Source organism: Poeciliopsis prolifica, unplaced genomic scaffold, assembly GCF_027474105.1.
Source record: "Poeciliopsis prolifica strain line A6 unplaced genomic scaffold, Auburn_PproV2 SCAFFOLD001, whole genome shotgun sequence".
Taxonomy (NCBI): Eukaryota; Metazoa; Chordata; class Actinopteri; order Cyprinodontiformes; family Poeciliidae; genus Poeciliopsis; species Poeciliopsis prolifica.
Window position 1 is genome coordinate 20,447,247 of NW_026562376.1, and position 27,712 is coordinate 20,474,958.

Here is a 27,712-nt window from a genome sequence, read left to right on the forward strand (position 1 = left end):
AAACACCTGGTGGGTCTGTGAGTCTGCTGAGCTCATCACATGAGCCACTTCTCTGTCCAATGCTCCTGAGAACGGTTGTAAACGGCATAATGAGAAGCATCGTTGTGATGATGGGCCGATGGTGGAGTGTCTGAAAGAGTAGGAGTTTCCTAAGGAGACAGAGGAGCAATTTCAAGGTGTCAAATTATAAACTCAGCTCTCTTGGAAGCTGACTAAATATTTGATATTTAGAGCATTTTTAGAACAACTGAGGGTAACATAGTTATTTGTGTACTCACGATACTGCCCCTTTAAACTAATTCATCATTAGAGGAAAAACACAATCACTGGTGCCACATCATTGGCACCCCAGCAGCTACGACTTCGGCCTCTTTTGCCACCAGGACAATATTTGTCTGTTAGCCTTTCATATATAGGGCCTTCCTAGATATACATACAGAGGCATTAGAGAGAGACACACCTCTGACCATTCTTCTTGGCTGGTGATGAATGTCTGGGTATTGCCTTATGCTTGCTTCCTTTCTGCTTTATGTCTGGTAAATGAGCTGGCCCTGGGAAAGATTTTGCTATTTAGTCTGCTGGGAAAGTTCAGCATTTCTTTGGAAACATGTTCAGGGATCATTATCCTATTGATCGACCAAATTTTAACTCTTTTGGCATAGGTCATCATATTGTTTTATAATCTCTTTGCATTTCAATTTGTCCCTAACCCTTTACATATTGTAAAGCCGTAATATGGCTTTACATATGCTTTGCTACACTTAACAGTGAGCATGAGGCAGTGCACCTATCCTTTGATTCATCCCAGACTCATCTGGTCTGTTTGTTGTTAAAAAGCCTTTCATTAACTTTATGGTTTCAACACGAGTCTTAATAGCATTTATCAAATTCTGTGACCTCATATCTATGACGATATGACAGCAGTGTTGTCAAATAATAACTTGGCATGTAGAGAGCACCTAAGAGTAATTGTGAAGTCTTTGTGAGCATAATTGACTTGCTTGTCTCAGTTCTACAGCAGTGAGCATTAGAAAAGTTTACCTTCCCAATCCATCCTCTAGTTTTGGTTTATTTTGCAACATAATCTTCTATCCTGTTCCAGGCTTGATTTTTCCAGTTCTACTTTCTTACATGGCCCTACTTCAATGTCTTTTAACTTCCTGATTTTGAAGATCTTCATTTCAATCAGACAGGGCGTTAAAAAAGTTATTCACCCCACTTGAATTGTTGTCAGATTACAACCTTCAAAAGCCACTATGTTTGCAAAACATATAAGCTTTTCATTCTACTTTTTAAATGCAAAAAATGTGGTATAGAATTGCACTCAGCCTCCTTTATTCTAAAATCCCCTTAATTAAAATTTTGCAACCACTTGCCATCACAAGCCACTTAATTAGTTAACGTAGGGACACACCAGGAAATGAGAGCAAAAGTTAAAGAGCCAGCCAAGACTGCCATGGTAACTCTGGAAAAGCTGCAGCGACTCACAACTCCAGAGGGAGAATCTGTTACCAGGATGACTGTTAGTCGAGCACTTCACACATCTGGCCTTTTTTTAAGAGTGGCAGCGAAAAACTACTGGTGAAAGAATCCCAAATGCAGTCGCATCTGCAGCTTACCAAATGCCATTTAGGGAGCACAGGAAACTAACACCTTACTTCACCCTGAGCTCAGCATCCCTGCTGTGAAAGCTGGTGGTGGCAGAATGATACTCCGGAGATGACCTGCTGTCTTTGAATGGACAAACAGACTTTTTATATGAGTGTTTGGGGGGAAAAAAAGTTAAAATGATGTCTAATTTTCCCTTCAATCTCGTGTTTGTCCATCACCCAAAATCCAACTGAGATACGATGAAGTTTCAGGCTGACACTCCACCAAAGTAAAAGTAAAATGTAAATTGCAAAAAAATTTTTTACTAATACAGGCATTGAGATCCTGCCAGGAGAGACATTTAACATGTCTTCATGTGCGTTTATGTCGCTAAAATGCAATGCCCAACAATGTAATGCATTTTGATCTGTTCAGTTTCACAACCTGGACGAATTAAATTAGTACTATCCGATAATTTAGCACGTAATGATGAAACATAAAGTTATTAGTTTTTTTTGTTTTGTTTGTTTGTTTGTTTTTATAATCTTCAACAGAATCGCTGAGAGCAGCCAGTGAATGAATGAATGTCCTTTAAGAAAAATGACGCACAAGGCGGGACTCCACGTCACAACGCGCTACAGGTCTGATCAATGGGAAATCTGACCCTTCCTGGCGGGACTTACACACTGAAGAACAAACTATCGGGAGCTTATGAGAGCGCAGGAAAACCCTGGCATATGTTGTTACAATCAGCACCCCCTCCACACAAATCTTTGAAACAGCAAGTGTGCGTCACCGTGCAGGCGGCGTTCAATCCCCATCCACCGGGCACTGGCTCTGCGCGCTCCGGTCTCAGCTCCCCTGGATCTGGCAGATGATTTAAAGAGCAGTGGGGAAGTTTTTGTCTGAGAAGGGGATTTTTATTAAATCTATTACCCCCCTCTTCATTCACCCATTATTATTATTATTATTTTATTTTATTTTTTTTTTTGCCTTGCTACAGTAAATAAATTGGAGCATCTGTAAGTCGAGAGATTAGAAAACGCGACTTGGGTAAGTAGCCTGGTCTGATTTATGAATTGAATATTAGCTTTCCTTGTGCGGTTCATCTGTCTGCCACAGAGGCTGTGTGAGTGACAGACATAGTCCGTTTCAGTGCAGCATCTCCTTCAAACACTTTGCTGGTGCTGTGAACACCGTTAATCTGCAAACATGTCAGGATCTACAAAAACATGAAATCGCACCGTTTGCCTGTGACCCAAATCCATGTCATAGAAAATCATGGGCTGAAAGAGTCGGCTGAGATTTGATGCTTTTGATTTTAATTCATAATTCATTTAATATTTCATTAAAAAATTTTTTTTATTAATAATTGTATCCTCTCTCCTTTTAAGAGTAAATGAAGTGAGGTATTTTTGTCATACTTTGATCACAATGGTTTGGAGCAAACATCTCCAAATAAACGCGTTAATGTATGGAGTGCCAAAAGTGCCACGATTCTCAAGTAAATCCATCAGTGATTGTGTCAGTGTAGTTTGGTGAGCAATTTTGTTTTTAAGTCTATTGATGAGCAGTATGCAGTTAAAATGATTTCATAATTCGCTGCATCACAAAACCATGAGATAAACCCGGGCAGATGGTTTTGTGCTTTTCTGAACTGAAACTACCTAAAGAATTACTGTGTCCATGTTTGTTTGTTGTTGTTGTTGTTGTTTCTCCAAAATAAAGTCTTTCATGAGAGATATAAATATGGTAATGATGAATTTCTGAATTTCTCCTAGTTTGCCTTGGAGAATTACCTAGACTGTCAGGAAGTCATGCGCTAAATCCACATTTAAAACCTTTGCTGGTAAGGCTGGAGAATAAACATTTTTCAAGGTGTGGAGATTAATTCTGGGTGTAGGGAGTGAAAAAGTGATTGTGAGATTCTGGTCTCAGATCCTGAGTCCGAATCAAGCTGAACTGAGTCGTGACTTAAAACCTACTTCATGTTGACAGACAAGTTCTGTTCAAATGATTTCTTATTTTTACAGTTATGGCAGGAATTATGGCTGGCGGTGAGTAGCAAAGCATAACTAAGGCGTCCATCTTGTACTTTGATGACTTTTTTTTCTGCATGAATCAAATCCTCCTTTGACACCACTTTTATATTTACTCGATAATCAAACAGATTTCTATATCTGCTTGATATAGAAATTAATGTGTTGCAATGTAATATTTAAGAATAAAAAGGCAAAAATCTGCAAGAGGAGGAACTGCATTTCACAACCTCTTAAATATTTAAATTCTGTAATAAATTTGTTCTGAATCCAGAGCCTGTTTATGATTTGCTGCTCATGTCACAATGTTTATCCAGTTTGTTTGAATTATTACGCTCTTCGTATCCCAGGTGTGAGGAATAAACCTGTAGGAAGACCTGAGGCCTGAGTGCGAATCAGAGAGAAGGCGGTTGTCATGCAGAAATTGGAAAAACCAGGCACAGCTAGCTGGATGCTAGAGGACAGCCCTGCCACTTGTACAGCGAAGAACTGTCACCCAAATCTAAAGGTAATTTGTGGGAATAAATTACAAGTTACCTGATATCTAACCAACTAAAAAATATTGTTGAAAGGAAGAGTGAACTGTAATGTACAAACCTCTGGGAATGGAAAATTCATACTAATATCAAATGGCACACCCTGGCGGAGTATGTCTTCTAATTAGGTAACTTTGTTTAGTGGCTTTTATTTAGGGGTATCAGAGTAAAGGGGCTAATATATCCACACATTTTGGATTTTCCTTTCCTTTCCCTGCATGCACTACTTTGTTAGTTTTGCCACATAAAATCCCAATGAAATAGATTAAAGTTTGTGGTTGTAACAGCTCAGGATAATAAAACTTCAGATAAAAGACGGCAATTAAAGCACAAATTGAAGTCCAGTTATTGTCTTGCAGTCAGTGAAGCTACATCTGCCACAGAGTTCATTTTGCATACCACAAAAAGGTCATATGAACACATACGGAGCGCCTCAGCTTAGTGGGACACGGGGCTCCTCGTGCTCGACACTTTCAAAGACATTAAAGCAGCCTTGAACCGGAGGTGATCATGTGTTGGAAATAGCAAGAGACACACAGCAGAAAATCCTCTGGTGTGTCTGCAGAGGCTTCACCTTCGTATGCTTCAGCTCTTTTTCTGTCAGCTTTAGAATCAAAGTGCTGCTGGTGTTTATTTACTAGCAGGCGCTAGCACCGAAAATAAGTGGACTTGGCACATAATGAATTATTCATTTGTAAAACAGATTTCTCTGCAGCATTACTGCAATCTGTTTTCTATAGTAGGAGCGTCGTGGTCTTTATCCAGGAGTCAGAGAAATGAAATAGCCGAAGAGATGCTGTACTGGGAGCTCTGGTTAGTTGGAGTGGCCTGAAATCTTTCCTTTTGCACAGGATCCCTTAATAGTTCAGATTTACTACTAAGGACTTATTTTGGTGGTTTTGTTGATCTGCGCCTATGTTTATATTGACTATTAAGTGTGAATTCAGGATGCAGCAGCATTTTAACTATGAAGACTGTTCATTGGCCTGGTGCAGCTGATCTCAGCTGTTCTGTGGCCTCTCAGGTTATTCTCTGTGAAAACTTTGTGAAGTTTGAATAGAGCTCTTATTCCTCGTTATTAGATTAGAGAGTGTGTTTAACAGCCCTGACAAAGCTGCTTAGTGGAAAAAAAAAATAAAATAGAGGAATTTCAGACAAGCTGCGTTTTGTCTGGTTTTCTCCCACGGCAAGAAATACCCCAGGAGTTAACCCTTTGTGATAAAATGATTTGTAAAGCTGTGTTTTAAAAGGACGTTGTTAAGGATGTGTTTTAAAGGTCAGACCTCGTGTGTTTTACGCTCACGCTCTAAATAAAAACATAAAAGTAGTTTTCACATAGCACGACTGCAGTTTATTGTTCCCCGTGTAATGTCATCTGTCTTTGTCATTTATTTGGGGGATTTCTGCACTTTTATTTTTTACATACTTTTGAAGTTTGAACATGGAAATCCATGTAACACTGATGCACTTCAAGTTCAAAGGCAATCGAGCACGAAAATATCCCAAAATCATAAAATATGCCCTTAATACTTGAGAACATTTATTTCTGTCGGAAAAGATGTGTATCTGATTATCCATTTCTTCTAATTTCAGGATATTTTCAGCACGTTCATCAGAGTGTAGCTATAGTTACCCCCACCACCTGTTTCCAATTATTCTTACAGCTCTGAGTACAGTGGATGTGACTAAGCCTTCCTGTTACTGGGTCCACTAATCCTTCTTTTGTTACTGCCTGTCAGTGTGCGCAGGTGAAGAGCTAAAGACATGAAGAACATGATACTCTGGCCCAAGAATTATGCCAGTTTCCTTCTAACAAAGAGCCAGTTGCACTGTCCACTCATGTCACGCATGTCTTTATTTTTTTCAAGGTATTCTCTTAATAAATTTAAGGTCATGTGGAGGTGAATAATATCTCTTCTCTCTCTAGATGTTCCTTGCAGCCTTGTCCTACGCCTACTTTGCTAAGACCTTATCCGGCAGCTACATGAAAAGCACGATTACACAACTGGAGAGACGATTTGACATTCCCAGCTATCTGATCGGCGTAATAGATGGAAGCTTTGAAATTGGTGGGTTTTCTGTTCCTTTCTGCATGGTCTTCAACTGAACAGTTCAGTTTAATGTGAATGCCTTTTGTGCAAATGGATCTTGTAATTCTGTTTGAATGCCTGATCATCACAAAAATAATGACAGATTTTTGGAATGTTTGTGAATTTATGTTGCAGTCAGATGTGAGTTCAAACTTGGAGTTTCACACTGAGTAGTTACAACCCAAACCTTGGTGTATTGGTTGAGGCTACATCAATACGCCATTATTATTAATCACATAATAATTGTTATTATGCATCACAATTACTATGTCATGCATAATAACTGTGCAAATATCTTTCTACAAATAAAAGTCTGAAAGGTTTGTTGTGCACTTGCACTCACACCCCTTTCCTCAAGATTCAGAAGTACCACTTGCTTCGTCAAGTGAACAGATTTTTAATTCCTTTGTGCAGCGTATCGTCAATAGAAATCCAGCTGTTGCTTAAAGGCCTAGAGGTTTGTTAGAAAACTTTAAAAACTGCATCATAAAGTCCTGTAGAGTTGTGAAGCTCATGTAAGTTTGGTGTTTTCGGAGTGACCTCGAGTACAACTTTCCCCACCCAAAACGCACGCTGCACACAGGCCAAGCCGATCAACTTTGGTGCCATCTGATAAATGGTATTTAGATAAATAGGATTTGTTTATCTTTTGTTTTTGGTTTTATCTTACTTGTAAACTCTCTGCAGGGAATTTGTTAGTGATTGCTTTTGTGAGCTATTTTGGTGCTAAGCTCCACCGGCCCAAGATCATAGCAACTGGATGCATTTTGATGTCTCTGGGAACCTTTCTGATCGCCATGCCTCATTTCATCATTGGCCGGTGAGATGACTTCTTCAAAATTCAAAAACCTTTTGCATCTAAAGTTGTTGCATATGTGCATATTTCTTTCATCATAGAAATGTATCCACATTTTTAAAAATTGCTTCACGTAGCTAGCCACTGAGTGGATTTAAATTGCGAGAGTCTAACTGTACCTGATGCTTTCTCCCTCCCCTTGTTTAACAGTTTTGGCATTGGTATTTTATACGCAGCTATAAGATTGAAACAACCATCAGAGCTTCAGAGAATTCAACCAGCCAGCTCTCTCCATGTCCAGAAAGCCCATCGGAGTCATCCAGGGCAGGTGATAGGCCCTCTTCACTGCCCTCTGAAGGTAAGATATGGAAGTTCAGTCCTCCCATCCCCCAAAAAACACATCTTTATATCAATTCCTTTTGTAAATTGGTGCAGTCACAACAATTAACTTTATGAAAAGTATATTCATAAAGTGTGCAGTGTGTATTACTTTGTGAGCTTTAATGGTACACAACTTTGCATAAACTTTGGACTTAATAAACTAGCATCAGTAGACGACAAGGCTCCCCAAGTCATCGCTGACCGTGGAAACTTCACACTGGACTTCAAGCAAACTTCAAAGTCCCAAATTCATGTTGAATCTGGGACTTTGATTTACAAAAGAAATGCAACATTTGTTTCATCTGAAGACAGAGTTCGGATCACTAAGCATTACTCCAGTCCTTTTTCTCCTTGGCCCACATGAAACACATCTAACATCGTCTTGGGTTCAGCTGTCGAATGTGACAGATGCATCCCATGAGATGAGAACATGGGATGCATGTCCCATGTTCTTGTAGCTTGTCTGAGGGAAAGCTACTCCTGCCACAACCTGCACCTCGTTAATCTCGCCTTTAAAAGGCAATCCACTCAACGGTGCATTCGTTGCTGTTTCTAACACAATTTTACCTTCCTCTAAACTTTTCATTGGTAGAGCATTTCATGAACAACAATGATCTTTCCTTGCTTTCCCTTTCTGTGGAGGTTGTCAGTGACTATCTGCTGGAAAGCTGTCCAATCAGCAGCCTTCCCTTCGATTGTGTAAGACAGAACAAAACAAAGCATCTCTCCACTAAAAATCATTATTTTACCAGTTGGACATCATATTAACTTTTCAGAGAAATTGAATCTTAGGTTTTCATTATCAGTAAGGCATGATCTTCAAAATTTAACATAATTATATGTTTGAATCATCCGTGTAATGACACTAATGATATGTAAGTTTCACTTTTTGTACTGAATTAGTGGAGGAACTTTTTTGTATTTTTTATTTTTTTTATTCCTTGTGAACTGCAGGATGCGAGCAAGAGTCCAGCATTTCCATGTGGATGTATGTGTTGCTGGGAAATGTTCTGCGTGGAATTGGAGAGACTCCTGTGCAGCCTTTAGGAATATCCTACATTGATGACTATGCACAGTCGGAAAATGCTGCGCTATATATAGGTAATTTAGATTAATTCACAACCATTTAGAATAAAAAAAAGAGATTTATGTCATTCTTTTGGTGCTTGGTATCTGCTATCAAAGTAATGTCTCTAAGATATCCTAATATAGGATATCTTACATTTGCATTTTTGTGCACGTTCTTATAGGTATTAGTGACATGAAGTGGAGTTTAGTTGCTCATATTTTACATGTTTAGTGTGTATTACTTCTTACATGTTTTCCAAGATAGCCACCCCGACTCTTACATTGACTAAAAACATCAGTTTTAATATTGGTCAGTCATGCTTATGCATTTAATACATTAAAGGATAAAAAAAAAACAGATAACTGTCGTGACACTGACACCATGTAGCTGAGACTAAATGTTTTCTGTTTATCACAGGTTGCGTCCAAACTATTGCAATTATTGGTCCTGTATTTGGTTTCTTGCTCGGGTCTCTGTGTGCCAAGATTTATGTTGATGTCGGCTACGTAGACGTGGGTGAGTAAAGCTGAACTCCAGCTGAGGAGACATGCTGTTGGGTAATTCTCTGCTGGTTTAGCCTCTGGAAAATTATGTTCGATTTGTAAATTATTTGTTGTCTGTTATAGTTTCTTCGGGCATTCTGCCAGCAGAAAATCAAACTGGACAAATTTATGTGCCTTGTTGAAGTATTCACAACCCTGACACTTATAAAATTCATTGCATTATTGTCAGAGATATTGATGTACTTTATTGGGATGTATTGATACTTTGTTGAGTTTTACAAATAAAAGTATACAAAATTAAATTAAAAATTAAACTAAAGCCCAGTCCAGAAGTCCTTTAGTTAATGAAGAACTCCACCTGTGTGTCATACAGTCTCTATATGAATGCTACTGTCCTGCAGAAGTTTGTTACCGAACTTTGGTGAACAAACAGCCTCATGAAGAAATACTATCAGGGTTTCTTCCACCACTAAATTATGGACTTATTTGAATTTGTCCATCTTCTAAGATCCCAATAAAAAAAATAATAGTTTGTGGGTGTAACCAGACAAAATGTGATCAAGCTCTGATCAAGAAGCAAAAAATTTTTTTAAAGCTCTTGTCAAACTGCATTTTACTTGTATATAAGGATTTATGAACATGTGGCAGAGGAGCATTAAAGTCAGTTTTGTGAAAGTGACAAACGTCTGATTAATTCATGAACATGGGAATAAATTGCACCACAAAACAGGATGTTGACTGTGTGCTTCTCTTTTCACAGAAACAATCACCATCACCCCAGAAGACGCCCGCTGGGTAGGAGCCTGGTGGCTGGGCTACCTTGTGGCCGGCACTGTCACGCTCCTGTCCGCCGTTCCTTTCTGGTTCCTGCCCAAGTCTTTGCCAATACCTGTGGATAAACATGATAGTATCTGTACTCCAGAACAGACCAGGTTTATCAAAGATGCAGATTCGCCAACCCTGGACCACAAGATCAGACCTGAGGAACCAACCAATTTACATGTTATGGCCAACGGTACAACAAACCTCAGAGTTCTGCTGTGACATACATGTTTATATGTTTTTTTAACCTTCACATCACAGACTGCCATGTATTCTGCTGAGATTTCATTTGACAGACAGCAGCGAACAAAAAAGGTTTGTAATTTTTTAGACAAAAGCATCACTGCCTTCAGTGTTTGAAGTCTCCCAAGAGTCAATGCTTCTATTGCCGCTACTACTCCAAGTTATTTGGGGGAATCTGTGCAAGCTGAGCACAAATAGAGATGGAAATATTTTCTCATCTTTGGAAAATAGCTCAAGTTCAGTGAGGTTGGACGGAGCAGTAATTTTCCAGTTGGTTTTCAATTGGATTGAGGTCTGGACTTTGAGTGGACCATTCTAACCCATGAATATAAGCTAAACCGTACTATTGTAACTCCGGCTGTTGGGTGTCTTCCTTCTGATGTGCAGTCTTAGTTTTCTTCCACCCTCAGGAGTTTGTCTATGGACTACAAAGTTTAATTTTGGGTCAAAACTTTTTATTTTTGGCACGTGAGTACTTTTGACTAGATCATTTTGACCACATCACATACATTACTAGTACAATAAAATACGACGTTTGCGGTTGCAGTGTGACAAATTTGAAAGGTTACGTTGTGAATTCATTGTTTTACAAGGGGATATTTTATGGATGTAGACAGATTTGTATCTTTGTGCTCTCACTGGAGTATTTAGAGTTGTATTGCCTCTTTAAACAGAGGCATTATCTTCTGCCCTTCAGGGCAAATCTTTGGTCAGTTGCAAGTCTGAGCTCATTTCACTACATTTAGTAACTTATTAAGAAAGATTTATTAATTATTACCTTTTTTAATGTTTAATTTGACATGCAAACAATGACATTAATTAATTTAAACTTTCCTTTGCAGAATTTGTGCCAACATTGAAGCTACTTCTTGGAAATCCTGTGTACATCCTCTACCTGGGTGTAACAATAATTCAGTTCAACTCACTTATTGGCATGGTGACCTACAAACCAAAGTACATTGAGCAGCACTATGGCCAGTCGGCATCAAAAGCCAATTTTCTTATGGGTAAGTAAATTTAGACATTTTTAATTATATATATATATATTTTAAATTATGAAGCTGAAGGCTTTCGTAGAGATTGTGATGTCGTACCTAAGGTCTGATGGAAGTTATATGTCCTCTGTTTTTTTTTTCCAGTCGGGTATCTTTTGATAAATTTGTATAATCCAACCTCTACCTATGTTTGAAGTAGGTGCTGCAGCTTTGCAGTGCGACATTTAGCACAATTCTTGGTATTCTGTTGTTAGCAATAAACGCCACAGATTAATTAGACCATTTAAATGATCAATATATTGCAGCTGGAGACAGTGTAAAAACATAGCTCTCATTCGTCACCGCAGAGTTCATGGCTGGGAGATTCATAAGTTCTGTGTGAAATGCATACATCTTCTCAACCCTCAGAAGACAATTTGATGTCTTTCATGAATGGCTGCTTCTGTATTTAAATGAAATATGTGTGAGACTGATGTAATATTTCTTATTTTGATGCCTGCCTGGATGGGACGTTTCTGCACATGCTGCTTATATCCACCAAATTGCTATAATTTCCTTTTGTGTTGTATTTATATTCTTTGTTTTGTATTTAATTTGTATTTTTTTGTATTCTTTTGTGTATGCTTACTGTGTGCCACATTTTTGCCTGTGAGCTGCTGGTAACTATAATTTCCTGAGGGAGTCTTCCCAAGGGATCAATAAAGTCAAGTCTAAGTCTAAGTCTCTAAGTCTACATAACGTCTGTCCAAATTCTCTCTCCCTTTAAGAACGAGTTGTTTTCTTTGATTGGCTAGGCATGATCAACATCCCAGCTGTGGCCCTTGGGATGTTTTCTGGCGGCGTCGTCATGAAGAAGTACAAACTTGGCGTAATGGGAGCAGCTAAATTTGCCTTTGGGACTTCCCTGTTGGGGTTCTTTCTGTCATTCCTATTCTTAGCCATGGGCTGTGAGAACGCGAAGGTGGCTGGCATCACAGTTTCATACACTGGGTATGTAACAGTTAGATACATTCTTGATGAATGCAAGCTTAGTGGTTTTAAGTGAATGTTTTCAAGCTCTCCTTATACCTGGTGAGCTATTCAACTGTCCAGGTTAAGTGACTAAGGCCTATTTTGCTTCCAAGTGCCAAATGTAAAGCAAGGTTTACAGTATGGTTGCTGTTGCCTTAAAGGGAGCCTAATGAAAGCAGAGGCAGGTGGGAACGTTGTTTGACTGAATTTTCCCGTAATGCATTTCCAAAGGCGATGTAGACGTGACCTTCTGGAATGTGTTTTCTTTTTGCTTTTTGTTTGGACTGGTTTTGTTCCTGAGACAGAAGTGTTAGCTGGACAAACCTTAACTTTATCCCTGACATTCTTGAATAGCTTTAGCAAATCCACTGCGAGAATGTTCACACAAAATAATCTGTTTAGAGAGACTTGGTCGGTATTTTGAGAAAGTCTTACACCAATAACCAACATGATTTCACATTTTATAGACTTTTGGGTTGTAGACTCTTTGTTTTTATAAATGTTTCTTTGTTGTGTCATGCCTACAATCATTTGCAGCATATTGCATGCTGTTGTAATTGAACAAGTCAGGTCTTTTGATCAGACAGTTTGATAGCCTCAGGATTTTCTTGTGCAAAGAGTTTTCCTAAGAGTTCTGCAGGGTTCGGTAAAACATATTTTTTTCTCTGGTCAAGTGAAGTTAAAAATACTAAGTAGCTTAGCAAATGCTTAGTATACATTGGGAGGAACATGATTCACATCCAGGTCTACCCAAGAAGTCAGAATAAATTAAGTATTTCAATTGTAAATGTGTCGTACAGCATAAGGACGTATTAATAGAGCTTTTCTTGGCATTAATTTGGGTTCTTATTAGACCTGTGCAGGTATTTGGAGACACATTTTGTCCTTATGAAACAAGATGTGCATAACATATTTTCAACAGTTATGACAATCGAAGAAGGAAAACGCATACATCAAAAAGCATAAATCGTGTTTTGTACCAGAACACTTGAGTTTCCTCCCGTTCAAACTAGAAGAGAATTTAAGTTTCTGTCTAAATTCCTAAATGAAATGCACAATGATATGTATGTTTGCTGTTGTTGTCATTCACAGAGTGGAAGACTTGTCTTATCAGGAACAGTCTTTGTTTTCTGACTGTAATTCCGGTTGCTTGTGCTCAACAAAGGAGTGGGACCCAGTGTGTGGAGAGAATGGGATCACCTACATATCTCCTTGTTTAGCTGGATGCACGTCGTCCTCAGGCTCTGGAAGAAACATGGTTGGACAAATAGCATGTCACTGCTTTCTGAGCATTTCCGTACTATCACCTTTCACTACGTTATATAATGTGCCACCTCTCACCTTTTAACTGATTTTTATGAATCGATTGTTTCTCCTGCTGACAGGTTTTTGACAACTGCAGGTGTGTGTCAGTGACTAATGTCCAGCCAGGAAATACAACGGCTAGTTTAGGCCAGTGTTCACCCGGACGCAGTTGTGACAGAGTGTTTCCGTACTTCCTGGCTCTGTCTGTCCTCAGTTCCTTCATCATCTCTCTCGGGGGTACGCCGGGCCTCGTGCTTCTCGTCAGGCACGTAATAAATGACACACATCATGAAAAATTGTTTCAATGCGATTAAATAAAAATAACGAAGGATTTAGTTATGTGCTTACAGGTGCATAAAGCCTGAGTTGAAATCCCTCGCTCTTGGCATCCACACACTGGCCACACGCACCCTGGGTAAGAGCTTTTTATTGACGCGTCTAAGGCTTCTAAGCATTACTTAGCATGAAATGAACTGGTGATATAATCTTAGACCTTAGTTGATGACAGTGATATTTCAATTTGATAATATCACAGAAGACTCATGTCTAACGAGGAAAGCTTAATCTACTGGCGCATCCTGACATTAGCTTTGAACTGTAACCTCATTAGTAGCAGATGGATAAACTAAGTTTTCTTTATCTTGCACAACAGCAGGAATACCCGCTCCCATCTACTTTGGTGCCATAATAGACACAACCTGTCTCAAATGGGCATACAGAACCTGTGGAGGAAAAGGTGCTTGTAGAATATACAACACTTCATCTTACAGGTAACGTGAACACGAAATGCTCTGAAACCTTTAGGGCCTCTTACGACCGCCCAGTAGTTTCCAGGAACTGAAGAACAGTTTAAGGTTAGCGATTTGTTGCGAATTTAGAAGACTTTACATCAGGGTTTGTCTAAGTGTGGGGCATGCCAGAGCACCTCATGAATGTAGAAACTTACTTTTCCTGCCCGTTTTGGAGGCGATATTCTTCAGCAGAGAGTGAACTCTGATTAGTGTGGTAGGGAGGGAGCAAAGACACATATGACTGGATTTTTTTTAATTGTCACACTCTGTAAGCTCCACATGGATTTTAATTACGGCCCAAACTGTTTGTTTCTAATTAAGAAAATTCTGAAAGGGCTTTAATCCCACCTTGTCTTTATTCTGAGCCCTATCAGCTGCGAGAGGACGACCGACGTGTCTTTAATTAAAATGCATTGGACTGAAGGCTTCTTGAAAATATGAATACAAAAGTGTGAATTTTAACAATGACTTTCCCCTCAGGGATTTGAAGCCTGACTTAGACATGCACCAAAGACTGCGGAGCAATCTGTCTTATAACAATATTGTTTTTAATACAGGATAGTGTACCTGGGCCTCACACTTGGTCTGAGGGCGGTCTCCTTCTTCCTTTGCATTTGGGGATTTGCTCTTCTCAGAAGACATATTAAAAGGGAGGAGAAGGAGGCTCTGAGCAACCAAAATGGTGAACTGGAGTCGCTGAGGAAAGAAGAGAACAGCTCCATGCACTGTGAGCAATTTATACTGAGCCCCGACTGCAATCCCGACAGAGAGACTCGTTTGTAATCTTCTACGCATCATCCTCCCTTCTGACTCTTGATGCCCCACACGCGTGTTGAGACGTATCGCAGACCAGACAGGTATATATATTTGTACATGATTTGTGCAGAAATGTGTTATCTGAAACATTTAGAGAAAAAAACAAATAAACAAGCGTTTTAAGTTTGGTTTTAGTCCTCAATACAGTTGTGCTGGATTTTCTGTAGAAATCTTTGCTTTTATTTTCAGCCAGGTTGTGATGTCATCTTGTTTACCAGAATAAGAAACCTGTTGTCACACCCTGCTTTGTCAATGTTGTGTTCATGCATTTGCTCATCTGTACATTTGCATTATTTCTTCGGTATTCATTGGGACAACATCTTTAAATCTCTATAGGCAGAGCTTAAATGTAAGTTCTCTGCAAAGAAAAATAATCGCTGTTTGTCCTGAATATGTTGATTCTAGCATTGCCTTGCATACCTTTTACTGTACGTTTACAGTTTAAGCATTCTAATTAATATGTTACTTTTAAGCAAATGATGCAATGATAAGGCTCTTTGCCGCAAAAACCTACCTCATTTTTCTGGTTGTACTGTGTTGTGTGTGGAGTCCATGTAGCCACCGCTGTGCCTCATTTTGTTTTAAATTAGAATTTCGCTTTACTCAGCTCTTAAGTTTCACTGTCTTTTTTGGATCATGGAGTTTAGTCAACACCTATTCCTCAATGGGTGAAACAGGTATTGCATATGTCACCATTTAATGACATGAAACAGCCGCCAGATATCAATGACAATCCCAAAAGTCAACAGAAATAATTTCATGGATTAAGTTTTGTGTGCTTCAGTGGAATAACACAGGAAATAAATATTATTTAAAAACATTGTTTCGTTAAATCCACTTAGCGGGGCTGTCAACATTAATCGATCCTTTAATATATGGACGTTGCTATATTTAGATATATTTATATTTTTGGACAGCTGCCCTCCCTCACATTTACAATGAAATATTGCTTCCTCCAGCGCCGTTTCTATTGCTTTGCAGAAGGATCCGTTCCACTCAATTGAGAATACTCTACACTGAAACTCCACTCCCGGTTTTGCTGGTTACCTACAAGAAACAACAGAAAAGCATTTCTGAATTATTTTAAAAGTGACAGTGTCTTAAAAGTGTCTTTTTCTATACAGGAGACGTTGCGTTACAAAGTATCTACTCTGGAGTCTTTTGGTCTTTTTTGGGGCATTATTGCACGTCTTCTAGTAGTACATCTTGAATCTGTGGACCTCGTATGCTATTAAAAAAATCATAATCAGTAATAAACTCTCAAAGCATTTTTCCAGCCGGTTTTAAGATGAACTAAGAAGTTTTTGCATATGTGTTGAAATGTTACCGTGCCAGCAAATCAAAATGGACAAAAATGGACTTTTATTCATTCAATATAGTGCATAATTTTTTTTTTACATAACAATCTTCTCCAGAAGAAGCTAAACCTGAAGAGATTTGTGACAAAGACAGCTGTTGCTGCGTCATCTCGTCTGTGGGAGGGGCGGAGGTCAACCCAGGTCTCATCACAGCTGCGTGATTACTGATCTTTTTTGTCCTCAGGCCTCTGGAGGTTCTGTGGATCGAGAACAGTGTTTTCAACAAAATATGGCGGCAGTGAGTGAGGTGGAAATGTTCTGTGATTTGGGCTGCGTGCGGCGAACCTGCAGCAGATGGTGCTCCCTTAGTAGTCGGTCATATTCATGTGTCAGACCTTTGGCCTGCCTTTTCATGGCTTCAACTTCAGCGTCAGACCTTCGCACAGCTGGACACAAAAGCAGTCCATCGTTTCTAAAGAGTCATAAAAATATCTGCCACAGCTGTTAGAGATGACTTAAGGCAGAAGCCAGTGGGCGTCGAGAAGACCTTCAGTTTTCATCCAGCTTAATGAAGTTATGCTTGTTGTCTTGTTTGGAAAGAGTCTTGTTTAGTAAGAGTCATTTTTAACTTGCTCTGATAGTTTTAGATAAAAATGTAGGAAAACGAATATTTCTTGAAGAAAATTTGGGTTTGATGTTTTTACTTTAACACTGATTGTTCATTGAACTGTATTGGATGTAATTATTTGTGTTTTTTGTTATCGGCCACAAAACATACAAAAATACAACCTTAACAGGTAATTAGGAAAAACTGAAGTTTTGATTGTGTTTAGATTTTTTTTAATTACTTTAATTTAAACAAATTAAAGCAATGACTACTCACCTTCCTCTGCAACCTTTAATTGACTTTGAAGCTTTTCAATCTCCCTCTTCAGTTGATTATTGGTTATCAGCATAGATTGTTCTCTTTCCAGGAGAGCCTAAGCAAACATGATCATCCTTAGTTAACAAATTACTATTTTTCATTTTTTTCATTTTTACATTGGATAAGAGAATGCATTATCTTATAACTACAGCCATCTTTTACCTAATTTTTTTTTCAGTTTAAATGTCAGAATTTGAACAAAAAAATAGTTTGTATGTCTGATTACAGCAATTAAATCAGATCTTCTAATCAGTTTCTGAGAAGTTGAAATACTTTCATGTTCTTCATATTCTACTTGAGTGAAAAGTATATTGATGCAGTGCTACTCCTATTGGAAAAGTTTTTGGATACTCTACCCACCTCTGCAAAAACATCATCAGCTATAAAAAAAAAAAAGATCTTGGTTCAGTTGTACATGACAGAGTTTTTCTGCAAAACTTTTGATCAGAACAAGAAATGCATGCAAGATATAGATTTGTTTTAAGGTTTCTATCAGTGCAGAAATATAAATCATTAATTCTCACTGTTTTGAGAATCTGGTTGTCCTCCTGGTGCTTCTCAGCAGTTTTAAATGCATTATCCATCTGTGCCTGAAGACCTGCAGAGTTTACCGAAGTCTCAGCAATCTGGTTTAGCAGAGTGACAATCCGGCGCATGACACTGCAGAGCAGAAAGGCAAATTGACTGCATGTTATCCAGACAAAGCAGGACCTCAGGATGCCGTTTGTTTGGCTCTGCACTCACAGCCAGAGAAAGAGAGAGAAGCCACAGATGTAAAGGTTCCTCTGGGCCCTGAATAGCTTCATGTGGACGTGGTCGTACAGGTTTGGGTTGGCGTGGGCATCATGCGTGGGCTCGGGGCCAGAGTACTTCTGCACCTCTCGGATGGCGTCTGAGGTAAGGGTTGGAAAGCAGACGTGACAGGTTGAGCAGGAGTTCGTACTGACGTCGCTTAGTCATGCAAAGCTTTTCACATTTTGCAACTGAAAATGTTTACCTGCAACTGAAAATGTTTTATGAAACACAGGAACATAAAGTATCCTGTTCATCCTTGTTCAATAGTTCAGACTCACTCAGCATGAATTGAGTTTATAAAAGTTCATTTTCAGCTCCAGACACATGCTGTCAGTTGGATATACTGTGGTTGTGGACTTTGACTGGGCCATTCAATCTTATTGTTGTCCTGGAGTTTATATGGTTGGGTTTAGCTAGAATATACCATAATGTCTTTACACCCTGAATTTATCACCCTGCTTTCAGATTGCCCACAACTTTATCTCTGGTCTTTCTGCTGGTCTTCATAATGTTGTTTTTTCACTAAACCTCACAGGTCTTCACAGAACAGCTGCATTAATTTTTCAATTGATTTGGAAATATTGACATTGCATTCAAGTTGAAGGCAGTCCTGTGGTAGGAACTGAAAATTGTGGGATTTTTTATTCTGTTGGTAATAAAAGCTATGATCAAAACAAGCCAATATTTATGTATTTCACTTCATTTCAGACATTCAAGCAGTGATTAAACTAAACATCCTGCAGTACTATAGAACAGACTGTCATAAATACAATCACCAAGTCATAAGCCTCCTATTTCAGGACGCATTCAATGTTTTTCTGATTCAGAAACCAGTTACAATCCTGCTTCAGAATTTAGTTCCACTTTATTTTGGTGTGTCAAATATACGTGAGAAAAGATGAATGAAATAAGCTAAGCTTTGTGCCATAAGCTCACAAAATATGAGAAAATTCAAGGAATGTGAGCACTCTCTGTCAGCCGAGTCCTTACCACAAAAAAGAACAACAAGGGCCATTATCATCGCAAAGAAGAACTTGTTCCAGTATGGAGATAACCAGCTCCAGATTCTCCAGTTGAAAACTAAATGCCATCTGCACAGAAGGTACAAAACGTGTTTCTTTAATGTCAGACAGTAGAAGTATTTATCAAAACAATAAAGATGCAATCAACTGGAGAATTAATAGACCTGTACTGTTTACACGTCGACTCAAAAGTGTAGATTTGCACAGTCTGATCTGCACAAGCCTAAAATTACAATTAAAGTGTTGATCTAATGTTAACGTAGCATGTTCTGGTACCTCTGTGCTGATATAAAGGGGATGCACAGGATGAGGTTGAACACTATCTCTGCATACAGGAAGAAGGCCACCGCCGTCCACTGGAGAGTCATTGCAACGTTTCTGTGGAGAATAAACGGCCAGAAAATTAGACAAATCTATGATCATCTTCTGTGTGGCTCCCCGGTAAAGAGTTTAAAGATGAAACATGGCCCCCTTCAACTGACCTGAGCCCAGTTGTAAACAGTATAGTTAAATCTAAGCTACTTTTTCCTGCTATATTAAACTACATCTGTGTGTTACTTTCTCAGCCACCCTGATTCTGTTTCCAATCAACTCGCGGACGATCGTACCTGTCACTTTGTCCTGAAACTCAAAATCCTGTCTCACTCCTCTGAGCAGCACTTTGAAGGTTTTCAGAGGAACGGCAGCAAACAGAGCTGGTTACTTACCAGGCAAAGGTTTAAGGTTTAAGCTGGAAAGTTCTGGAGAGTCCCCACACGCTGGTGCTTATCCACATGCTCTCACACAGAGTCACAACAGCTGCTGGGGAACGTCACAACAGCCAAGGCCTGAAATAAAAACTCTGTAGCTGACCTCCTTCGTCATTCCCCTTGGACTCAGTGAAAGATCAGAGCGTGAAAACCCGTCTGAAATCTTTGTGGTGGGCTACAGAAACACTGAGAGTTTTCTTTTGGTTTGAGACTCCGTCTCTCCCTGTGTGAAAGAGAATATGTTTGCCGGGTGTGATCTCATGTTACACGTTGCTTCGCAAAAATAACCAAGTGTGGACGGCTGATTCGAAATAGATTCAAGCTGCTTGTTGTTCTTCCGTTCTATTCAAATTTGTGTTATTTGCTTGTACAATTTAGGAGAACATGGTTCTTTCAAGAAATACAGTCTTGAAAACAATCAGAACTTAATTTTTTCCTCCTTGGAAAACACCTCAGCATTACAAATAATAATAAAAAAGTTGATAAAACTTTACTCTCTTCATAAAAACTTCATTTATTTTGTATAAATCGAGCACTGTGATTCTCAGATCGCATTGAACAGAAATATACTTTATTTCTGTTTGTGAAATTTTTTAGAATAGAACAAAAATGCACTTTAGTGTCCCACAGAGGGAAAGTTCAGGTGCAATGGATCAAAGTCCACACAAAGACAAAACATGTTACATTTTTTTAAAAAGTAAAAAATTTTAGAATATCATACTATGTAGATCACAGTATAAAGATACCATGTTAGAAATACCATTTTCCAATGTGCAACTGTGTAGGATAACTTTTTAAAAATATACATGATGTGCATGTGTATCTGTGCAAACCATCAGAGTGTGTGAAATATTTGAAAAAAATGAAATTTTGCAGAAAAAGAGTTATCAATGTGAGTAAAAGTCTGCAAATAACTGTAGAAATAAGTTATTTGCCTTTCTGAAGCCTTTCTGCTTTCAGAAAGGGTTAAAAAAACTGTGAACTTTACTTAATTTTTGCTCTTTTTTTAGAGAAAATTATCCGTGGAAAGCGGATTGAGGTATAATCATATGCTAGTATTTTTATGTACAAATACTTTCTTTGTACTCTCTAAAAGAAACTCCAAATAACAAAAATATCTGAAGACATTCAGCAACTTCATCGCTGTGCTCAGGTCTTGTTTTAAGGTTTTTTCATTCAAAAAAATTCTAGCTGTAGATTCTGTAGATTTCCGCATCTGTTTATCAACATTCCTATCAGGAAATGCCTCCAATATCCAGTAGGGGGCAATGTTACCTCTTGGACAAACATACACGTCCAACAGGTAACGTATTTGAAATCAAAAAATCCTTTTTGAATGATTACAGTCAATTTTTAACACAGGTAATCATTTCAATAATTCTTTAGTCAAAAACACTTAAAAGTAATTTATGCCACAAAAATATTGCCAGTTTAAAAATAATTACATTTAGCATTCAGCATCATTTCTTGGATGAGTATTGCCTTTTCTTGCCGCTTAGCTCCAGAAACAATTCTTTCTATTCTCTCCTCTCCAATATTTTAGCTCACAAACTGTAATCACACGGGCTTCCTCTGTGAAAAAGCTTCATGACTGCGATAGTCTTTGGCTTCTGGCTGAGGAGCGCTCAGCTGCAAACTGTTTACAGCTGCACCCTGTCACAGCTTTGTAGGAATGGATGAGCATCTCTGACACAACGTGAGATGCGGCGCTTGTCTCTGCGCTGCTTTAGAGGCCACTGATTTGCTTCTGCACAGAGAGGTAGCCATGATGGTTTTCTCCAAGGACCACCTGTGTGGACCTACCAGTGCACATCACTTACTGAGCTGGTTGTGTAGTGAGAAAAGGTAAAAAAAAAAAAATTTAAATGATCTCACTGCCATACACAGTGACATATTGTACCATGATGTCTGTCTCCAGGGATATTTCCTAAAGCGTAGCAGCAGAGTTCAGGGTACTGTACCCTAACTTACGTCAAGGGAAGGTTTGCATTAAACAAGCATAATCTCAGAAAATCTAAGCGTAATTTTAAATCCCAGTTTCCTTTAAAGGGTATCAGCATTGATCTGGTCTGGCAGCCTAAAGCTTAAAACAGGTGGTGCCATTCTTATTTGCAACAGTTTCCAACAAGCTTTTGCAATAACGAGTGAGGCGAGAAACTCTTCTTTGTGAAAAGATTTTTATTTCATCCGTAATGACAATTTTTCAAAAATGAATGACAAGTTTGAGGTTATGCCTCAACACCTCTATTGGATTTGTCCTTTAAAACTAGGATGTTCATAAAATGAGTCCTAAAAATGGCTTCAGTAATTTCTAAAACTATTAATATCTTCTGTTTTCTGGCCTAACAATCTCCGTTGTTGTAGAAAACAATCGCTCAGAGTTAGCATGCGTCAGGGTGAACCTCCATGTTGACAATTGGCATTGCAGGTGAATATACAGATTGTTTGATTAACAGCAGTAGCAAACAAAACAATCAACCTGACTGAGTGGAGCGGAGCATCCACTCTCATGAGCAACATGGTTGTTACCGCAGCTCAGAACCGTGTCAGGAGCCACGCAGCATCACTGCCCAACTGCAAGGCCTGCAGGAATTACGTGATGCAATAATTTCAACATGATCCCTGAAGGTTTTTGTGGCAGAACCTATGAAAAAAGGCACTTTTGAGAGAGCAAAGGGAGATCCCAGCCAGTAATAGTTTGACATACCTGATAAAGTGCTCAATGAACACATAAACGACCTCGCCTCTGTTTCCCTTCGGGGTAGCAGAGGGAAAACTCATTTCAGCTGCTTGTGTCCTTGATCTCACAATTTCAGCGACTGTGGATAATGGCTGGAACACAAACCCACTGGTAGAAACTCAGCGCTTTCAGGCATAGCTGAGTCATGGGTGTCCATGTACCGTTTGTGAAGTTCCTCTCAGTTCTTCTCCTCCTTATTCTTTTGTGTGTTAAAACCTTAACCCAAGCACTCCAAAGGTTGCTTTGTTTTTTAATGAGATGAGTCATTTCCCCTGAGAGCCACTTAAAAGCTGTAGTTAGCTGTTAGTAACTATTTATTGACAAAAGAAAGACCCGATTCCTTGGTTGCAATGTGGCAGAAAAAGCATCTTCCTTTCTTGCCTAGATATTAAAACCAGCTCAGCTACAGTCAGCTGGTAAAATGAAATGAGTTTGACTGCGTCAATTTAATAGATTGTAAATCTTATGACTGTCTTGACTTGTTCTTGCATAACAAAATTAATCTTAAGCACAAACCGACAAAAGTTTCCACGTGTCATTTACAGAAAAAAATGCTTTAATATGAGTGTATCTATATTTATAATGTGAAACACTTAGAACCGCCTTACTGCTGAAATGTGATATTCAAATAAACTTGATTGTTTGATACATTAAATAATTAAATTAAATAAGGGCTTGAAAACATCAATTTGTGTGTAATTAATTTATGTAATTTGCTTCGCTCAGTGAACTGAAAATAAACCTTTTAAAGGGTCTGTATATACATCGTACTGTTCATTATTGACTGTACGATGTTTTTGTTTGCTATTATTACACTTTATTACGTTATAGTGGCCCTATTATTGCTACTTTGATCACATTATTGTTGCGTATTCAGAATCATCTGTTATTTCCCTCCATAATGGCAGATTAAAGTTGTTGCAGGCTTAATATAAGCTATAAAGAGACATTCATTGTCCTGTTTATTGCGTACTATTGTATTTATTTGAAAGACCTGTGTTGAAAACGTTTAGTAGATAGTGGCCCTTCAATCTGCTGAAAAAGTTTGCATTATTTTCAGTGGTACCAAACGGTTTACTGAAAGTATTTCATAGTTTGTGCTTTAAATTCGTTTTGTGGAAATCTAACTGCGGTGCTACAAGTGACCTTTAGGGAGAACTCTTTCACTTGTGGTTTAACATTTTACTTGGCACCATGCTGTCGACTGCTGTGTGACATTTCACTGTAATTAGAACATCCATTATCATTTTATCCTGCAGAGGAATTCAATTCAATTCTGGTTTCTTCCTCCAAAGAGTGTGTGCCATGCATTGCCTTTTCTCCTGTTCTGAATTATTTGTACTTCCGCAAAAAAGCTAATCAATAGAAGCAGATTGTGCATTTCTGTCAGACACCAAAGATATGAAGAGCGAGTGTACGACACCGTGGGCCACTGATATAACATTACAGAGCCCTCTAGAGGACCTGGGGAAAAAAAGTTTTCTTTTACGTTTCCTCGCTTACTGCTTACTCCATTTGCTTGGTCTGATTGTAAATCTATTTATTCTCTGCATATTTATGTCTGCTTGTGCAAGGTTGAGATGGAACTGCACATGAAAACGTCCCTTAAACCATTCAGACTACCAACACAAAAGAGAGACACAATCAAAACTGTCAGGTGACTTAATACCCCAGAATAGTAATTCAGAAACAGATATAAAGCTTCAGATGTGTCACAACAAGATATTAATACACATGGAAAAACCTTATGAAAACCTTATCTAACAGCAGAGAGGACGATAGCCACGGTAAGAAAGGCTCACAGTTTTCAATTATTCCTCATGAACTGATCAGTACAGTATGGCGAGAAAACGCAAAAGAAAGAGAGAAAAAATCCTCCACGTCCCTTTGGGGGCTCTGCATAATGCAATATAAATTGTTGTGAAAAAAAACATTTTATTCTTGCAACTCTATGTTTCATAAACACAGCAGCTATTTTGGATATTGACCTCTAAGTATCTTTTTGACTCTCCCTGTCTAATTTACGACTTTAGCAGCCATCTTGGAATATCTATGGCAGCTTGGTTAGCTGGAGATCACATCACATAAAAGTTATATGTGTGGAAAAGGCATGTTAGAATTGTATTTAGTTTGAATGAAGTGGCAGGGAGAAACACAATAAATGCGAGTAAGCTACGAGAATAACACAGGGTGTTCTCATGCACTTTTCGCCGTCTTTGCAGCAGACAAAGATCACAAAAGCATGTTTCCTGAACTTTCTTGGCCTGGTTCTTCTAAAAGGGAACAGTCTTCTGCAAAATGACGGTTTGCGCTGCCATATCCTCTATTCTTGTTGGAGGCACAAATTGGCACTCGGGAGAAGAGAACACATTTTTCTGTTTTGCGACTTTATTTCTTCCTATTAAAATGGCTTGGAATAGTTAAAACATGAAAAAAAGTCTCTTTTGAATATGAATGCGCAGCGTGTCGCATCAGATCAAACGACAGGGATGTGTTAATAAGGTGCTATGGCGGCCCTATTCACATCTCTTTTTGTTGAGAAATGATTGCTGGTGTAATCACAAGACAGCAGTCATTCACTGGAAGGAAAACTGGAGGGGAGCAATCTTGGTTCTGCTGTCTATCCTCTCTTACCCACAGCAGCTGACATTCTGTCACTGCCTGGCATAAAAAAAAAGATAAGTAAAAAAAAACAGGAGAGAATATGCACACGCAATGGGCAAAGCTGCAGGAGCTGAAGGGGAGACGGTATGGAAATGGACACAGAGAGAGGTCAGCGAGCAGGTCGTGTCAGCACAAAACTTGACTTTATGCTTCCAGTTTGTTATTTTCCTGGAAAGAAATATGCCAGAAAAACTAATCATCTGATTCTTAACTAAGAAGTTGCTTCACAACGGCATCTTTCATGGCAAAGACTTTGTCAACCCTTAATTGAGCGTACTGTTGAATACGCATGTTGTTTCATCTCTTCTCTGTCAAAACAGTTTTTAAAAAGAAGAGAATGCTTGTGCCAGCTGATAAAAACATAAAACAGCGAGCGTGAAACTAATTCGAGCGCACGCTTTGCGTCGTGTTAGCCTCGCGCTAATGCCATAGAGGTCATTGCTGGGAGAGGACAGGCTCCATTGTCTGGTCGTCTGCCGTTCCTGGTTTCTGCCTCTGAAAAGGCTTTTCTTGCCCACAGATTACAGGTTTGCCTTTATCAACGTCGTATATCTTCCGACTGTACAATGCGCTTCCATCTCTCTAGACGCGGCTCGGAGAGAGAGTAACATTTGGAAAATGACCACAAGCAACAATTTGTCAAGCTGTGCCGGCCCGGTGTGTTCAATTCACTTTCTGTTTCTCTACAGTAGCAGAATTACAGTTGAGTGTTCGCTGACCTAATGTAATAGAGGCTCCGTACGAACACAGTAATGTGATTTTCCCGGCTTTTATTCTGTGTCTGTGGTGAGACAGAGAGTGGCCCTGAAGAGAGGGCACCTGAATTGGGGCTGGCCGACTGAGAAAAGGTAGCCATTGACCGGGAGATCGAAGGACATAATGCATGTGATACGAACAGAAGCAAGCGGCAGGCTGGATGTGGTCGACACGCAAAGGGCCCACTTGAACATGGGAAGAGGCTTCAGTGAATTGTGAGAGGATCTAGTGGATCTAATAAATCTCTCTAAAGCTTGTTATACTGACACAATGCGATGGCCTGTTACATATACAGGTAGGAATATCAGACTAATTCAGGGCCTGAAAGGATTTAAAGCCCTTTTTTTCAGGGACAGTGATTAAATTGATCGCATTACCAAAGATTAGGTTCAAAAGTTTTATTATGGCTCTTCCATATAAGATAACATGTAAACATCCAGTCTCTCTAGTGTTTGGAGAAAGGGCCTGTACCGATTTGCGGGAGAACCTCTTGGCTTTCGTAGCCTTTAAGAAGCGCCTGGCATACTTCTCTTAGTTGACATAAGCTGGTCTGTTTTCTTGCGTTGACGCAACTTTTAAACACAATGATTCAAATTATTTTTAATCAAGTCAGAGTATTTCCTGAAGCTTAACATAGTCTAAGCTTTCCTGGACTGCATATCTGGTCATGAGCATCTTGTAGATGTGTTACGGTATCCATTATATGCAAAGATGCATAAAGGCAACAGGGATAATGTGCTTGACTGGTTAGTATGCAGAAAATATACACTTTCTATCCAAAAAAAAAAGTCCCACACGCTGATATTTTGCTGCCTTTATCTTTGATTGCTTTCACAGTGGCATCATTTCAATAAGCCTCTGCTATGGCAGAACATTTAATTTCATCCAGAAATGCATTCATTTTGTCAAGATGATGGGAAAGTTGCACCGCTGTGCAATTTGAGCCCGATGAATCTTGACATTGTAATTTTGGAATCTGTCTGTGGCGTCTGAGAAAAAGAAATCTACTCACGGAGAAAACTGGTTCATTCAGTGCGTGCTGACCTTATTCGCTGGACACACATCAGTGCTGAACCTCGACCTGAACAATAGCAACAGATCGTAGCATCGCCACCAGAGGTTTATGTTCCTCACAGCTGAATGGGGGAAATCTGAGCTTATTAGACCATGTGACCTTCTTTTATTGCTCTGAAGTTCAAGTTCTGTGCTTCCTATGTAAGCTAAAGTTTTTTTTTAATTAGTCACATGGATAAAATGCTTTCCACATTCTTTGCATTCGAAAACGCCACGAGCTCTGGTGCTTTTTTTTTTTTTTCCACATTTAAATTTAGCAAGACATTTTAGTAACCGAGAGCTTAAAAAATCAAATACGGTCCCAGACTATTCTTTCACTTTTTAATAAAACACTGCAATGTTCTGAACCAGACTTTAGAAGATTTAGCAAAAGATGCTGTTTCGACAGATGCATGCCAATAATTTGACTCTTCTGAAAAAGAATGACACAGCCACACAAAGCCTTTCGCTGTGGTTGTTTAAGAAACGAGAAGCTACTCACCGCATCAATTAGGGTTGAATGATTTGCCGCCTGCTGAAACAGTAACTATGTTAAGCTCTTACCTGTTTGCTATGTTAAATCCTTTATTTTGACAATACGTTTATTTCTCCTTGCAAGAGATTTTCTCCAACAGACCACTCAGCTCAGATTTAACTCTTTTGTAACTCGGGAAATATCCGCAGTCAGAGAGTCGATAAATGAGAATATTCCACACAATATGT

General features: G+C 39.0%; 2 protein-coding genes across 5 annotated transcripts; one reads left to right on the forward strand and one right to left on the reverse strand.

Annotated features, from left to right (window-relative positions):
* Positions 1 to 2,570: 2,570 nt before the first annotated feature.
* Positions 2,571 to 15,596, forward strand: LOC129365935 (solute carrier organic anion transporter family member 1C1-like). Of its 3 annotated transcripts, XM_055039488.1 has the most exons (15): positions 2,571 to 2,643; positions 3,980 to 4,137; positions 6,093 to 6,234; positions 6,943 to 7,075; positions 7,288 to 7,409; positions 8,387 to 8,533; positions 8,919 to 9,017; positions 9,765 to 10,019; positions 10,912 to 11,076; positions 11,859 to 12,054; positions 13,168 to 13,333; positions 13,461 to 13,645; positions 13,731 to 13,795; positions 14,033 to 14,150; positions 14,729 to 15,596. In XM_055039488.1, the coding sequence occupies exons 2-15, from the start codon at positions 4,045 to 4,047 to the stop codon at positions 14,952 to 14,954; spliced, it is 2,112 nt and encodes a 703-aa protein (XP_054895463.1). In that variant the 5' UTR covers positions 2,571 to 2,643; positions 3,980 to 4,044; the 3' UTR covers positions 14,955 to 15,596. The 3 variants fall into 3 exon arrangements, with proteins under 3 accessions (XP_054895463.1, XP_054895471.1, XP_054895480.1); XM_055039496.1 differs by lacking the exon at positions 2,571 to 2,643 and having other exon boundaries at positions 3,891 to 4,137; XM_055039505.1 differs by lacking the exons at positions 2,571 to 2,643; positions 3,980 to 4,137 and having other exon boundaries at positions 6,139 to 6,234; positions 7,262 to 7,409.
* A 730-nt stretch (positions 15,597 to 16,326) lies between these two features.
* Positions 16,327 to 20,035, reverse strand: bcap29 (B cell receptor associated protein 29). Of its 2 annotated transcripts, none has more exons than XM_055039516.1 (8): positions 19,735 to 20,035; positions 19,304 to 19,405; positions 18,996 to 19,096; positions 17,955 to 18,102; positions 17,735 to 17,870; positions 17,169 to 17,265; positions 16,631 to 16,731; positions 16,327 to 16,542 (listed from the first exon to the last, which is right to left on the reverse strand). In XM_055039516.1, the coding sequence occupies exons 2-8, from the start codon at positions 19,393 to 19,395 to the stop codon at positions 16,507 to 16,509; spliced, it is 711 nt and encodes a 236-aa protein (XP_054895491.1). In that variant the 5' UTR covers positions 19,396 to 19,405; positions 19,735 to 20,035; the 3' UTR covers positions 16,327 to 16,506. The 2 variants fall into 2 exon arrangements, with proteins under 2 accessions (XP_054895491.1, XP_054895499.1); XM_055039524.1 differs by lacking the exon at positions 19,735 to 20,035 and adding an exon at positions 19,636 to 19,732.
* Between the last annotated feature and the right edge of the window lie 7,677 nt (positions 20,036 to 27,712).

Excerpts from the sequence above, each read along its gene's own strand:
- bcap29 (XM_055039516.1), bottom strand. The coding sequence starts at position 19,395 with ATGACTCTCCAGTGGACGGCGGTGGCCTTCTTCCTGTATGCAGAGATA. Across the intron at positions 18,103-18,995 it reads CCTTGTTGTTCTTTTTTGTG|ACGCCATCCGAGAGGTGCAG; the intron begins GTAAGGACTCGG and ends CCCTTACCTCAG. Across the intron at positions 17,266-17,734 it reads ACAACCAGATTCTCAAAACA|GCTCTCCTGGAAAGAGAACA; the intron begins GTGAGAATTAAT and ends ATGTTTGCTTAG.
- LOC129365935 (XM_055039488.1), top strand. The coding sequence starts at position 4,045 with ATGCAGAAATTGGAAAAACCAGGCACAGCTAGCTGGATGCTAGAGGAC. Across the intron at positions 7,076-7,287 it reads CCTCATTTCATCATTGGCCG|CTATAAGATTGAAACAACCA; the intron begins GTGAGATGACTT and ends TTTTATACGCAG. Across the intron at positions 7,410-8,386 it reads CTCTTCACTGCCCTCTGAAG|GATGCGAGCAAGAGTCCAGC; the intron begins GTAAGATATGGA and ends TGTGAACTGCAG.